Source organism: Lathamus discolor, chromosome 6 (genome assembly GCF_037157495.1).
Source record: "Lathamus discolor isolate bLatDis1 chromosome 6, bLatDis1.hap1, whole genome shotgun sequence".
Taxonomy (NCBI): Eukaryota; Metazoa; Chordata; class Aves; order Psittaciformes; family Psittacidae; genus Lathamus; species Lathamus discolor.
This window is the reverse complement of record NC_088889.1, coordinates 8,957,808-8,970,234: the sequence shown is the minus strand read 5'-3', so window position 1 is coordinate 8,970,234 and position 12,427 is coordinate 8,957,808. Positions and strand designations below refer to the sequence as shown.

The window sequence follows — 12,427 nt, the reverse complement described above, 5'->3', positions numbered from 1 at the left end:
ACACCACACAGCTTGGTGTCATCAGCAAACCTGCTGTGGGTGCACTCAATCCCACTGTCCAAGTTGCCAGCAAAGATGTTGAATAGCGCCAGTCCCAAAACAGACCCCTGAGGAACACTCACTTGGACATAGAGCCATTGACCATAACTCTTTGAGTGTGACCATCCAACCAATCCCTTATGAACCAATGCTATAGTAGCCATTGTAGAAGGCCACCAAATTTGCCAGACACCATTTGCCCAAAGCGAAGGCACGTTGGCTGTCACAAATCACCCCTTTACTACTCATTTGCTTCAGCATAGTTTCGAGGCAGATCTGCTCCATGATCTTGCCAGGCACTGAGGTCAGACTGACTGGTCTGTAGTCGCCTGGGTTTTCATTTTTTCCCGTTTTAAAATGCAGCAATACGGCTACAACAGTAACTTTCAGACGCTGACTTTTACAAGAACATACAGAATTCTTGCTGTGTCCTTCTCAACTTGCTACAAGGACAGTTTATGCCAAAAAAAACCCCACCCTACAATGAATCTTAATTCACTTTATAGTGCTGAATGCTTGGACCCAAAAACTGAGAGCAGTCTCCATACAGCCTGTATGAATCTGCTGTCAGATATCAACAGATATAAAATTCACCTTCTTTTTAGCACTTCTCTCTTCTCTATCCGGTTAAACAGCTCCTGCTCTCTCTCCTTTTCTGTCATTTGTTCCAGACGAGCTCGGTCTTCTTCATCTCCCATCAGATCTTCTCCATAGCCATCATGGAATTCCTCATCTTCTGATGAAGAATCTGAATCTGAGCTAGATGAGGAGCTATTGCTTTCTGAGTCAGAGACTTCTCCTAAAACAAAAATACAAGGCAGCAAGATTCAACTGGAGCAAGCCCAAGCACTCCACCATAGCATGTTAGCAAAGAATACCAAAAATAAATTTTACACTCCTCCTCCACTATACTGAAAGCATACATATCATAGAATCAAAGAATAGTTAAGATTGGAAAGGACCTTAAGATCATCTGCTTCCAACACCCCTGCCATGGACAGGTATGCCTCGCCCTAGACCATGTTGCCCAAGGCTCTGTCCAGCCTGGCCTTGAACACTGCCAGGGATGGAGCATTTACCACTTCTTCGGGCAGCCTGTTCTAGTGCCTCACCACCCTCACAGCAAAGAACTTCTTCCTTATACCTAACCTGAACTTCCCCTGTTTAAGCTTAAACCCATCACCCCTTGTCCTATCACTACAGTCCCTGATGAAGAGTCCCTCTCCAGCATTTTGTAGGCCCCTTTCAGACACTGAAAGGCTGCTATGAAGTCACTACAGAGCTTCCCTTCTCCAGGCTTAATATGAAAACTAAACCCAGGAGGGAATCAGAGAATCATAGAATAGTTAGGGTTGGAAAGGACCTCAAGATCATCCAGTTCCAACCCCCCTGCCATGGACAGGAACACCTCTCACTAAACCATCCAACAGAAGGCTTCATCCAACCTGGCCTTGAACACCGCCAGTGATGGAGCACTCACAACCTCCCTGGGCAACCGATTCCAGTGTCTCACCACCCTAACAGGAAAGAATTTCCTCCTTATATCCAATCTAAACTTCCCCTGTTTAAGTTTTAACCCATTACCCCTTGTCCTGTCACTACAGTCCCTGACAAAGAAATACTTTATTACTGTAAGATATGCATGATAAAAAATGATAAAGTTAGTGGTATTACATGTGAACACAAACTGGGTTGTAAGTAAAAATTCTTAACAGAACAAGCAAATTTCAGGAAGCCTTTTAGCTGGTGTGTCAGGGACTTAAGTTTAGAATTCTATGCCGATATGCTTATGTCCCTGAGAAATTGCTTATACATCCATAACTTTAAGTGCATGTGTGCACCTCAAATCCCACTATTAATCACCATCAGTGCTCCCAGTTACAGCAATCTGAGAAACTAAAATTTGTTGTTTGAAGACTGCAACACTACAAGTCGCTACATCAGAAGATAAAGTTCAAACACGTTACCCTCGGGACTGGCAAGGCTATGATGCCTCACTGCTGTAACAAGCCCTCCCAGCTAGGCTTAAGAAACAGCTGATTCCCCAGGAATACAGGGTAACACCACCTTTAAATTTGATCCAAGTCCAGGTGCTTTGATTATTTCAGTTAATTTACTACATTGCACCAAGTGGCAAAAGCAGGCATTAGGATTCTTTCTCTTACTTTCATTCTGGTCTCAGTATTTCTGGAAACTCCCAGCTTTGCAAGCTTACACTGTGAAAACACTTGACTTGTAAGTGCTGATATATACCCCCTTCAATCACTTCATGCTTTGGTCTGTCTCCACTGTGCTTAATATACTTAAAACTGTAGGCTCCTTCATATACTTTCTCAACTTTCCCGGGTTTTTTTGTATCAACTGAAATTGCAACTAACACCCTGCAAACCTTCATGATCATGATGAAAACAGGAAAGAACACAGGAATTCTGCCCAGCATTTGAAAAGATTCAATACTTATGTTAAAAAATATTCTGACAAAGTCATACTAATGATTTTTCTTCTTCCATGTCAGTGTAAATGTGCAAGAATTCCAATCCAGAGCAAACGCATGCAAGATAAGCTATTTGCATTGTGCAGCACCATACCCTCTGTCATTACAAGAAGTTTGGAGAGGAAAAATACGTCAATGGGAATAAAAGAAAACGCTACCCACACGACAGATGGGACATGCTAGAAGGAAAAAAAGAATTTTCCAGGAGAAAGTCAAGTGGTGAGACACATTATACATCCTTCAGCTGAAACAGTATTTAGTGTGGCAGTTGTAACAGAGTGCTTACAACAATGCTATACTGAAATATATGCACTTCAAACCATGGCAAGTTTAAGAGTCATCCAGATTACCAGTAACAAAAAGAAAACTCTTTGAAGACAGTCTTTAACTTCATCATTTAACATTAGTCTTCAGTGTGCACAAAGGGGTGACTTCATACTGTAAGTAGATGCACATGTGTTATCTTACCCTCTTCAGGTGCCGAACTCTCAGCAGAGCTGTCTTTATCTGAGCTGCCTGAAGAGGCAGCTTTGTTCGTCTGCTTCTTCATGATTCCTTTCTTCTCTGCCTTACCCGCTTTGCCTTTTTTCTTGTTTTTAGAACCTCCAACAGTCCACTGCAAGGAAAGAACCAAGAAAGGGGTCATGAGACATGAACTCTTCTCCCTCCCCAAAAACAGTGGAGTAAAAACAACTGAGAAACAGTGACCTGACAGTGACAAATCAATCACACAGGGGGAAAAAAAATAAAAGGCAAAAGATAGGAAACTTTTCAAATTAAAGCATTTAAAAGGTTCTTTGAAGTTTGGGGGATGTGGAGTGTTGAGTAGTTTTGTGTTTCTCTTAAAAAACAGCTATCAATGCAAGCCAAGAGTTGGTAGGACACTCCTCTAAACAGCAAAACTTAAGACTAAACTAAAACTAAATAGTTTAAAAAAAGTTAAAAGTTTTATTTTTTAAAACTAAAAAACAAAAATTAAGACTTCAGAGTCTGCAATATCCACCAGGAGAAAAGAGGTATGGAAAATATTTTCCTAGGAAAATGATTTTAAACAAGTGATCAACTGCATTTGTAAAGATTAGCTTCAGTTTACTACTATTCAAGAGAAGCAACAGATGTGTTTCCAAAACTAGTTTCTTCAAGAGCATGGTATTCATAGAATGATAGAATGGTTTGGATTGGAAAGGACCTTAAGATCACCTGTTTTGAGCCCTCTGCCATGGGCAGGGATGCCTCACACTAGATCATGTCACCCAAGGCTCTGTCCAGCCTGGCCTTGAACACTGCCAGGGATGGAGCATTTACCACTTCTTTGGGTAACCTGTTCCAGTGCCACACCACCCTCACAGTAAAGAACCTTTTCCTCATATCTAACCTGAACTTCCCCTGTTTAAGTTTAAACCCATCACCCCCTGTCCTATCACTGTCCCCCATGAAGAGTCTCTCCCCAGCAACCCTATAGCCCCTCTGCAGATACTGGAAGGCTGCTATGAGGTCTCCACGCAGCCTTCTCTTCTCTAGGCTGGACAGCCCCAACTTTCTCAGCCTGTCTTCATACAGGAGGTGCTCAAACCCCTGATCATCCTTGTGGCCTCCACTGGACTTGCTCCAAGAGCTCCATGTCCTCCATATATTAAGAACACCAGAACTGCACACAGTGCTCCAAGTGGGGTCTCATGATATTTAAGAGATTTCACGCAGGCACACCAGTTATACATGGCACTCTGCAAAAATCTCAGTTTTACCAAAAGTACACAGCACCTGTATTTTCATGCAAGAACCCAGCAGCACACTCGCCCACAGATGGTAATGCCACTGCCTGTATCTATGTACACAAGCCAGCATCATATCAGAATCACAGAAGTTGAGAAAAAAACAACCAAATGTCAAGTCTTGATTTTCTCTTAATACTATATCTTCAATTAATTTAGACTTCAGTTTCCAAGTACAAGACTTATCCCACCACACACACAAATAGCAACTTTAAATCCCAAAGTCCCAGGATGAGAACTATTTACCTTACAGTGTGATTTCTTATCAGAATTTCTGCATGGTCCCAACTAACTGGGTAAAGCCAGAAGGGAACAGAGCCTGTAATGACTGCCTGTGTATTATTTTAAGGCTTCACAGTATTTTGCACCTCACTACCTCTCCTAGAAATTCTTCAGGCATAAGACCTTCAGGGATAAAACAGTTTCTTTCTAAATATATATATATTTAAACTGTTACCCTCTTTGTACCTGTATATTACTCCCATCTTTCATGCACATCACAACCATGCAGTCTACTACAAAAATATATTCCTAATTCAAGTGAGCAAATGTTTCTTTACATAACTGAGACCTTGAGATCAAAACTACTCCAACTGGGGAAAGGAACAAAAAAGAAATCTCTAGATTGGATCTCAGGTGAACACAAATTTCAGCCTTCTCATCTATTCACCCTCTCCTAGGGGATGAATCAAGTCAATTTCTGCAGGCAGTAATCATCCCATCAAATCTGATGATTTCTACCTGATTAGGCACCATCTTCAGAGAGCCCTGGTGTTCAAACTCTCTAAATGAAACTCATCCAAGTAGGTAGAGGCTACTACCTGACCTACTACCTTTAGAATTTCCTTCGGTTTGATTACTCTCACAGCCAGCCTTGTGCCTTCCACATTGCCAACTGCTTCATAATCATCCTTAAGCCCCAGCTCTGTATTCAGAAGTGTCAGCCAAAGACCAGGCAGTTTTCTTTTCTGAGGCGGAAGTACAGCTACTCAGTGGTGAGCCCTTATTGCAATCCACACCCTATGCAGTTACCCCAGCCTGCTATGGTCCATACAACAGGTGAGAAACCACACAGAAAGCACCTGACTTCATATAGCCTGACCTTGCATTCAAGTCTCTGTTAGATTCCACATTGAAGCTTTACTTGTTCAGTGTTACAATACTGCTGCCTAATAACATTCCTAGTTCATGCCCAAGTAAATCAGTTAAGAATGAGCTCGTACTTCACCTGAATCTGCTGAAACCTCAATGTTAAAGAATACATCTCCCAGGTATTACAGAAGAGCGCTATTTGTTCCAGAGCTCACCTCCTGTCAGCACACCACTGAGAACACACCAGTGAGAAAGGGAGCATTTAGCAGTGAAGAGCAGAGCCCTCTGACCCAGGGAAGCAGAAGTGTCTCCTTCCCAGAGTTCTGCCACTTCTTTTCAGTGTTTTAACACTGAATTATACCTTGTGTCAGCATGCTGTACAGCAAGAAGGAAGCACAGGGAAAACCATAACATACACGACAGTTCTATCAAGACCTCGAGAGGTCATGCTGAGATGAAAGAAGTTAAGATCAGATAAAACCAGTGTGACTTCAGTTGTCAATAGAATGTTTAATAGCTGTAGATACATGTATTACAGATCACTGTTCTCAGTCTTTAACTTACAAGTGGAATTGTGGAGAGAGGCTGGGTCCAAGAAGCCAGGACTGAAGAGAAAGCTGTGTGACAACCTCTAGGACAAAAAACAAGTAACAAAGAAAAACCCTGCCCTAATTTAGAGTATTTTGCTTTGGTTTCAATTTCACCCTGAAGGTTACACTTCATCTCGCTTGTTTATGCAAGTGACCTCTATGCCTTTTAAGTCATAATAACTGGTCGTCACCTCCTAGTTTCAGCGCTGTCAGCCAAATTTTTCCTCATCCAACTCATGTGCCTCAGGGGTTATTTAGCTACCCCAATCTCTCATGAATGCCTGGTCATTTCTGGTACCACTACAGGACCAGACAAGGGTTTGAGCAAGCTTTACGGGCAAATAAATCAGTGAAGGACATGGCTGGCATGATACTCTTTTAGGTTTACAAATCACTCTGCAGGCTCAAGAAACATCAGTTGTCATCTGGATACTGAATGACCACTCTGTATTGTTCTGAGAGAGATTAGCCAACAGCAGAGGAAGATTAACAGAGATTTGCAGGCTGGGGAGGGGACAGGACACAACACATGGGAAAACATGAACATGACAACACTGGAAAGGCATGAACTGCATGGCAACCTGCAGTCCAATCCAGAGTCTTGAGCCCCTTCCTCAAGTTCTGACAAACCAGTGGAAATCACAAAGGCAACGACATATTTGCATGTAACATCTAGTAAAAACACACACAGTTAGTCAGAAGCACTTGTTTGCTCTGTTCCCCTTTACTCCATGCATCTCAAATTGCAAACAATGAGCAAAATATGCCTTCTACTGCAGCTTCTCCAGATTCCCTCTTCCGTGTTCCAGTCAGGCACAGCCAGTCAACACTTCTCACATGCTTCCCATAACAGCTCCTCTATTCACTGCTGCCTCCTTAGCCACCATCTGGAACCCTCCATGGTTCCAGACACAGCAAGTTAATAACCCCATGCAGAAGTGTGCTGCAACGTGGCTTTCTGCTTATTGTTTAGTACTATCGAACAACAGAGCTTTATGGTTCAGTCACAGAAAGTAGCCAGAAGAGCATTTCAAATCCTCCTCTTCTTTCAAGGTTCACAGTGCTAACAGCTTGCATGTTTCCCCCAAGAAATGGTTGGAATCAATGATCTTAAAGGCCTTTTCCAACTTCAATGATTCTGTGATTCTAAGAAGTCCAAGTTAAGCCACAGTACCCAGAATGGACTGCCAAAAGCAACAACTAAACTCCACCACGTTAGAAATTTGCCAGATTTAGAAATCAGCTTCTACAAAAGCAACTACACAAAATGATTGAAAAAAAACCATTTATAGCTCAGCAAACCTGGAACATATTTTCACTAAGGAGATGAAATGAGGCCGAGGGAAAAGAAAAGGAGAGAAAAAACTAAAAGTGAGCTCAGAGTACAGAAGGCAGTGGAACTGTTTTGCCCCCCGCTGCTCAGGCAGGTACTGTGTGAATAGAGAAACACAGTGACTAAATCCATTATCCACTGAGATTTTATTTTGAAAATAAGTATTTTCCTTGCCCCTTTTTTTTCCCCTTTTACATCAAACCAGAAAGATGTACAACCAAGGTTGGCAGCCTGTCACTGCAACACCCTTCCCTCCTGGATATTGCTTCTGTAAGCAAAAAGCAACTTAGAAGCCATGACTTCAAAAGCACAACAGGTCCCCTATGAATGTGCTCCTTTCCTACGCCAGATAAACTTACAGGCCATGACAAGAATACAGTTTAAGAGTACCAAGGTACATAAAGTTAGCCCAGCTTACAAACTTTCAGACATTCTCCTCCATTCACACCGGGAAAACAAAAGGCAGTCCTCCAGGCAAGTCATCAAACTGCAGTTTCAGCCTGTCTGAAGACACCAGGAAACAGCACAGATATGAAGATAAGGCAGCATCTGCTGTCCTCAGGGTTTCTCAAAGTCGGGAGAGCTCTGGAGACAGCACTCCAAGGGCTACAAAGAGGAAAATTGTCTCTACCACCACTATTAAAACTAAATGCTAAATAAAAAGTTCCATTACTTTTCCTGCCCTTCAGGGTCTGCACTGGTCATTCTGACACCTCGAACACCTTCACAGTGACAACAGCCGAGCAATTAGGAGATTTATAAGACCATTTTAAACACAAATAGGAGACTCAAGATGTTAAAACCAAAATGGAAAGACAGTAATATTGCCATTTGACAACTGTTCCCCACAACATCCCTGTCTCTAAACTGGAGATGCACAGATTTAACAGATGGACCACTCAGTGGATAAGGAATTAGCTGGAAGGTCACACTCAAAGGGTTGTGGTCAACAGATCGATGTTGGAGACTGGGGGTGGAGACTTGTTATAAGTGGCATTCCTTGGGGGTTGGTATTGGGACCAGTGCTGTTCAACACCTTTGTCAGCGACGAGGGACAGTGGGATCGAGGGCACTCTCAGCAGGTCTGCTGATGACACAAAGCTGTGTGGTGCAGTCAACACACTGAAGGGAAGGGATATCATCCAGAACAACCTGGATAGGCTGGAGAGGTGTGCCAGCACAAACCTCACAAAGTTCGACAAGGCCACAAGCAAGGTCCTGCACGTGGTTTGGGGCAATCCCAAGCACAAACACAGGCTGGGTGGAGAATGAACTGACACTAGCCCTGTGGACGACTTGGGGGTGTTCGCTGGCAGGTAACATGATGCAGCAGCATGCACTCACAGCCCAGCTACAAACTGTGTGCTGGGCTGCATCAAAAGGAGCATGACCAGAAGGGAAAGCATGACCAGAAGGGAATTCTCGTCCTCTACTCTGCTCCCACCTGGAGTACTGCATGCAGTTCTGGGGCCCCCAAAGTAAGAAGGATGTGGACCTGCTGGAGCGAGTCAAGAGGATCATCACAAAGATTAGCAGAGGAAGTGTGCAATGCCAGGTTGGAGGGGGCTTGGAGCAACCTGGTCTAGTGGAAGGTGACCCTGTCCATGGCAGGCGGTTGGAACTGGATAAGCTTAAAGGTCCCTTTCAACCCAAACCATTTTATGATTATATAAAATAAAGGGAACAACTTCTGAAAACACAGAAGAGGTTTTTCAAAGAGCTGGCTGAAAGAAAGCTTCATGCACCAAAATATCATCAGACACTTGATCCACCCTCCACCTGAGTAACACTCAAAGGAGCTCACAGAAAGGTAACTATGGAAAAAACAAACAAACAAAAACACACCAGCAAAAAAGACCAGACACAAATAACCAAACAAAAGAAGAAACCTATAATAGCTATAAATTCAGTTTAAACTGCAAAATTAGCATTTGCCCTGGAAGTATTTTATGAGGTCCAGGTACTGCAAAAAATGGCATGAACTGCTGAGTGACAACACTGAGGTGGTATATACCGAATGCCAATGCAGAAACACTCTCCATAATCAAAACAAACTTGGAGATACCACTGGCTAAGAAAACATACAGTGTTTTATTTAGGAAGCCTGGGTCAAACAGCTGGAGATGGCAACAGCCATAAAACACTTGGCCAGTGAGCGCCTTGCATAGCTCTAATATCACCAGCCAGCAAGCATCATCCGGACTAACAAAAGCTTGATGACTTCTCTACGTATTAGTGCCTTATAGAATCATACAATCATAGAACAGTTAGGGCTGGAAAGGACCTCAAGATCATCTAGTTCCAACCCCCTGCCATGGGCAGGGTCACCTCATACTAAACCATGCCACTCAAGGCTTCGTCCAACCTGGCCTTGAACACCGCCAGGGATGGAGCATTCACAGCCTCCCTGGGCAACCCATTCCAGTGCCTCACTACCCTAACAGTAAAGAACTTCTTCCTTATATCCAATCTAAACTTCCCCTGTTTAAGTTTGAGCCCTTTACCCTTTGTCCTGTCACTACAGTCCCTAATGAATAGTCCATCCCCAGCATCCCTATAGGCCCCCTTCAGATACTGGAAGGCTGCTTATGACTGGATTTGCCTCAGCAAGAACTGCTCCCTGGGTATAAGAAAAAGTTCATTTAGCAAAAAAATTTAAACAAAATCACATATGCAATTGCAATACTTTCATGAGTCTATTTCTGGAGCAACCTGCTCCACTTGAGAGCTTCTGCAGACTCTCATGACACATAAATCATAACACATAACCCCTGAAGCTATCCCCATGCTAGTTTGCAATTTTAAGAAGCTACTTGCAGACCAAATTTTGCACCTATTTTGTCCACAGCTGGTTCACGTTGCTACTCTGGACATTCCAGCCTCCATACAGTGAGCCTGCACTATTCAAATTTGCACTTTGTTTGGGGTGGGGGAAGCGACAGCACCTCTCTTCCTTAAGGAAAGCTTTGCTATTGCACCCATTAACAGCTGAAGGAAACTGTTTCCAAGAAGAGTCAAATTTACAAAGCACACAGCCTGTAATGCTGGAGGGCTGTGTGTAAGAAGATTAAAGCACAGCCCGTTTCAAATTTCCTAAGCTTAAAAAAATGTATGGCAAAGGCCTCACAGGACTGGAGAACCCACTTGTTCTTGAAGGTCTAATTAAAGCAGTATTATGGAATAAAAGCACACATTGGGGAAAGGGAAAGACATTCAGCATCATAATCTCTACAGATCCACAAAAGACACCCCCAAAGCAGAAGGAACATACGCAGTTTTCTGCTAATCTGTGGTTTACTAATTTGAAGTGCAGTAAGTAGACCGAAACTTCCAAGTCATTTCTTCATAACAGGAGCAAAAGGCCCCTATTCGAGTCTGATTTCCCCACTAGCTGCATGACCACTGATCACTTCCTCCTCTGTCCCATTGACAAGATCTTCAGCTATGCCATCTCCTACTGAATCTGCACTTTTGCAAATAAAGGCATAAATAGATATTCCTTGCTAAACTTCACTCTAGTACCAAGCATTCTTGATAGAACTTTTCTTGTCCTGGAATTATCCTCTGCTGTTGCCCTAGAGCTGTTAAAAGGCACAACCAAACCCTGCACCACATTAGGACGAGTGTAAAAGGACGCACAGACTTACGGCAGCACTGCTAACAACAAACCTTTCAGGAGAAACAAAACAGGAGCTCTTACAGCATTGTCTAACCTACACTGATGGTAGTGAAGTTGTTGCAGAAGTCATCCAGGCTTCACCATGCCACAGAAAGAATTGTTGTATTGAAAACAACAACGCCAGGGTAAAACGAAGAGCAAGAACCCAGAATTAACCCACTGCAACTAAAGAACACCATCCACACAATGTCTTCAATAAGCAACGAGGGTACTTTGTGGACACAACATACACCTCTAGCACAGTAGCCCAAACAGTAACAAGGCCAACACCAAACTGGTTACATGCCAGCAGGCTAACAGTTTGGGATGGTGACCTCTTGAGTAGTCACAGCCACATGTTGCTCCACAGATAAAGGAGCTGTCTACCTTCACATCTGCATCTGGCTTAGTGTATCTCTTTGTAAACGTAGCACTTCTTATTGCAAAGCCCTGCAGTCATTGGTATTAGTTCTCTGAATAACAGTTCATAGTCAATTCAGTCATGCATGTTCCACAGACACACCAGATGATGGTCCAGAGCATCCTTCCTATTTCATTGCCTTCAATTCACCTTCACTCCCTTGGCTAAGTAATTCGATTCAAACCGCATTGGTCCTTAGAGGGTTACAGAAACTGAGATCCACATCAATACCTGATGTGGATAACAGCTGTCACAAAGTGCATTCTCACCAAGACACACGAAATATAACGTTAAAGGTCTACTGAAATCACTTGGGCACCATTGTATAGACGTGGCATTGTTTGTACATGCTGTTATTCTGTCATTCAAAATGCAATTTCTCTCCCCTACACCCACAAACATTCTCCCTTTTAATAAAAGGCAGAAGAGCAGCATTTGCCCCTGAAGCAGAGATTTAGGCTCTTTCTGGTACAACTATCTGATGCAACTATCCAATGCAACTATCCTGGAATGCGTAGTGTAGGAAGCAAAAAGGATGCACACACTACAAAACCTGTGTGGAAACACATGGATATGATTAAGGACATTTGCCCAAGGTAACATTTCCATGCTTTTGCCTCAAGGTCCTCATCTTGCAGGAAGTCCAGCAAGACAGTTTCAATTTTCAGACCCCCTCTCCCAGCCTCCAGGGTTGACCAAACCTCAGACCAACCACAAGAACTCTGATAAAACCAAAGTAGTCCAGCAGGAGTTGTGTAGTCAAGCCTAGGGATGAAAACAACTGAATGACTGGCAGAAGCAGAACTGCTATAACCTAGTCTGTCTCAGCCTGCTGTGACAAGCAGCAGTTCAGAATTCATATTTCAGGCACAGGAATAGAAACAAGTGTCCTAATTACCTCTTCTCTAAATCTTTTCCTCTCGCTGCATGGAGGTCAGAAAGAACAGAGTATCAATTAGAAATTATACACAGATTAGAAAGAGTATCAAATGCACGTGGTGCAACAGAGATACTACTGCATCTGCAAG

General features: G+C 43.1%; 1 protein-coding gene across 1 annotated transcript in view; it reads right to left on the bottom strand.

Annotated features, from left to right (window-relative positions):
- RTF1 (RTF1 homolog, Paf1/RNA polymerase II complex component) overlaps positions 1-12,427 on the bottom strand; it is a 34,775-nt gene that overhangs the window by 17,400 nt on the left and 4,948 nt on the right. Inside the window, exons 3-4 of the mRNA XM_065685114.1 lie at positions 3,002-3,149; positions 634-838 (exon numbers count right to left, since the gene is read on the bottom strand). Of these exons, the coding sequence (XP_065541186.1) occupies positions 634-838; positions 3,002-3,149 (353 nt within the window). The remainder of the gene's footprint in view (positions 1-633; positions 839-3,001; positions 3,150-12,427) is intronic.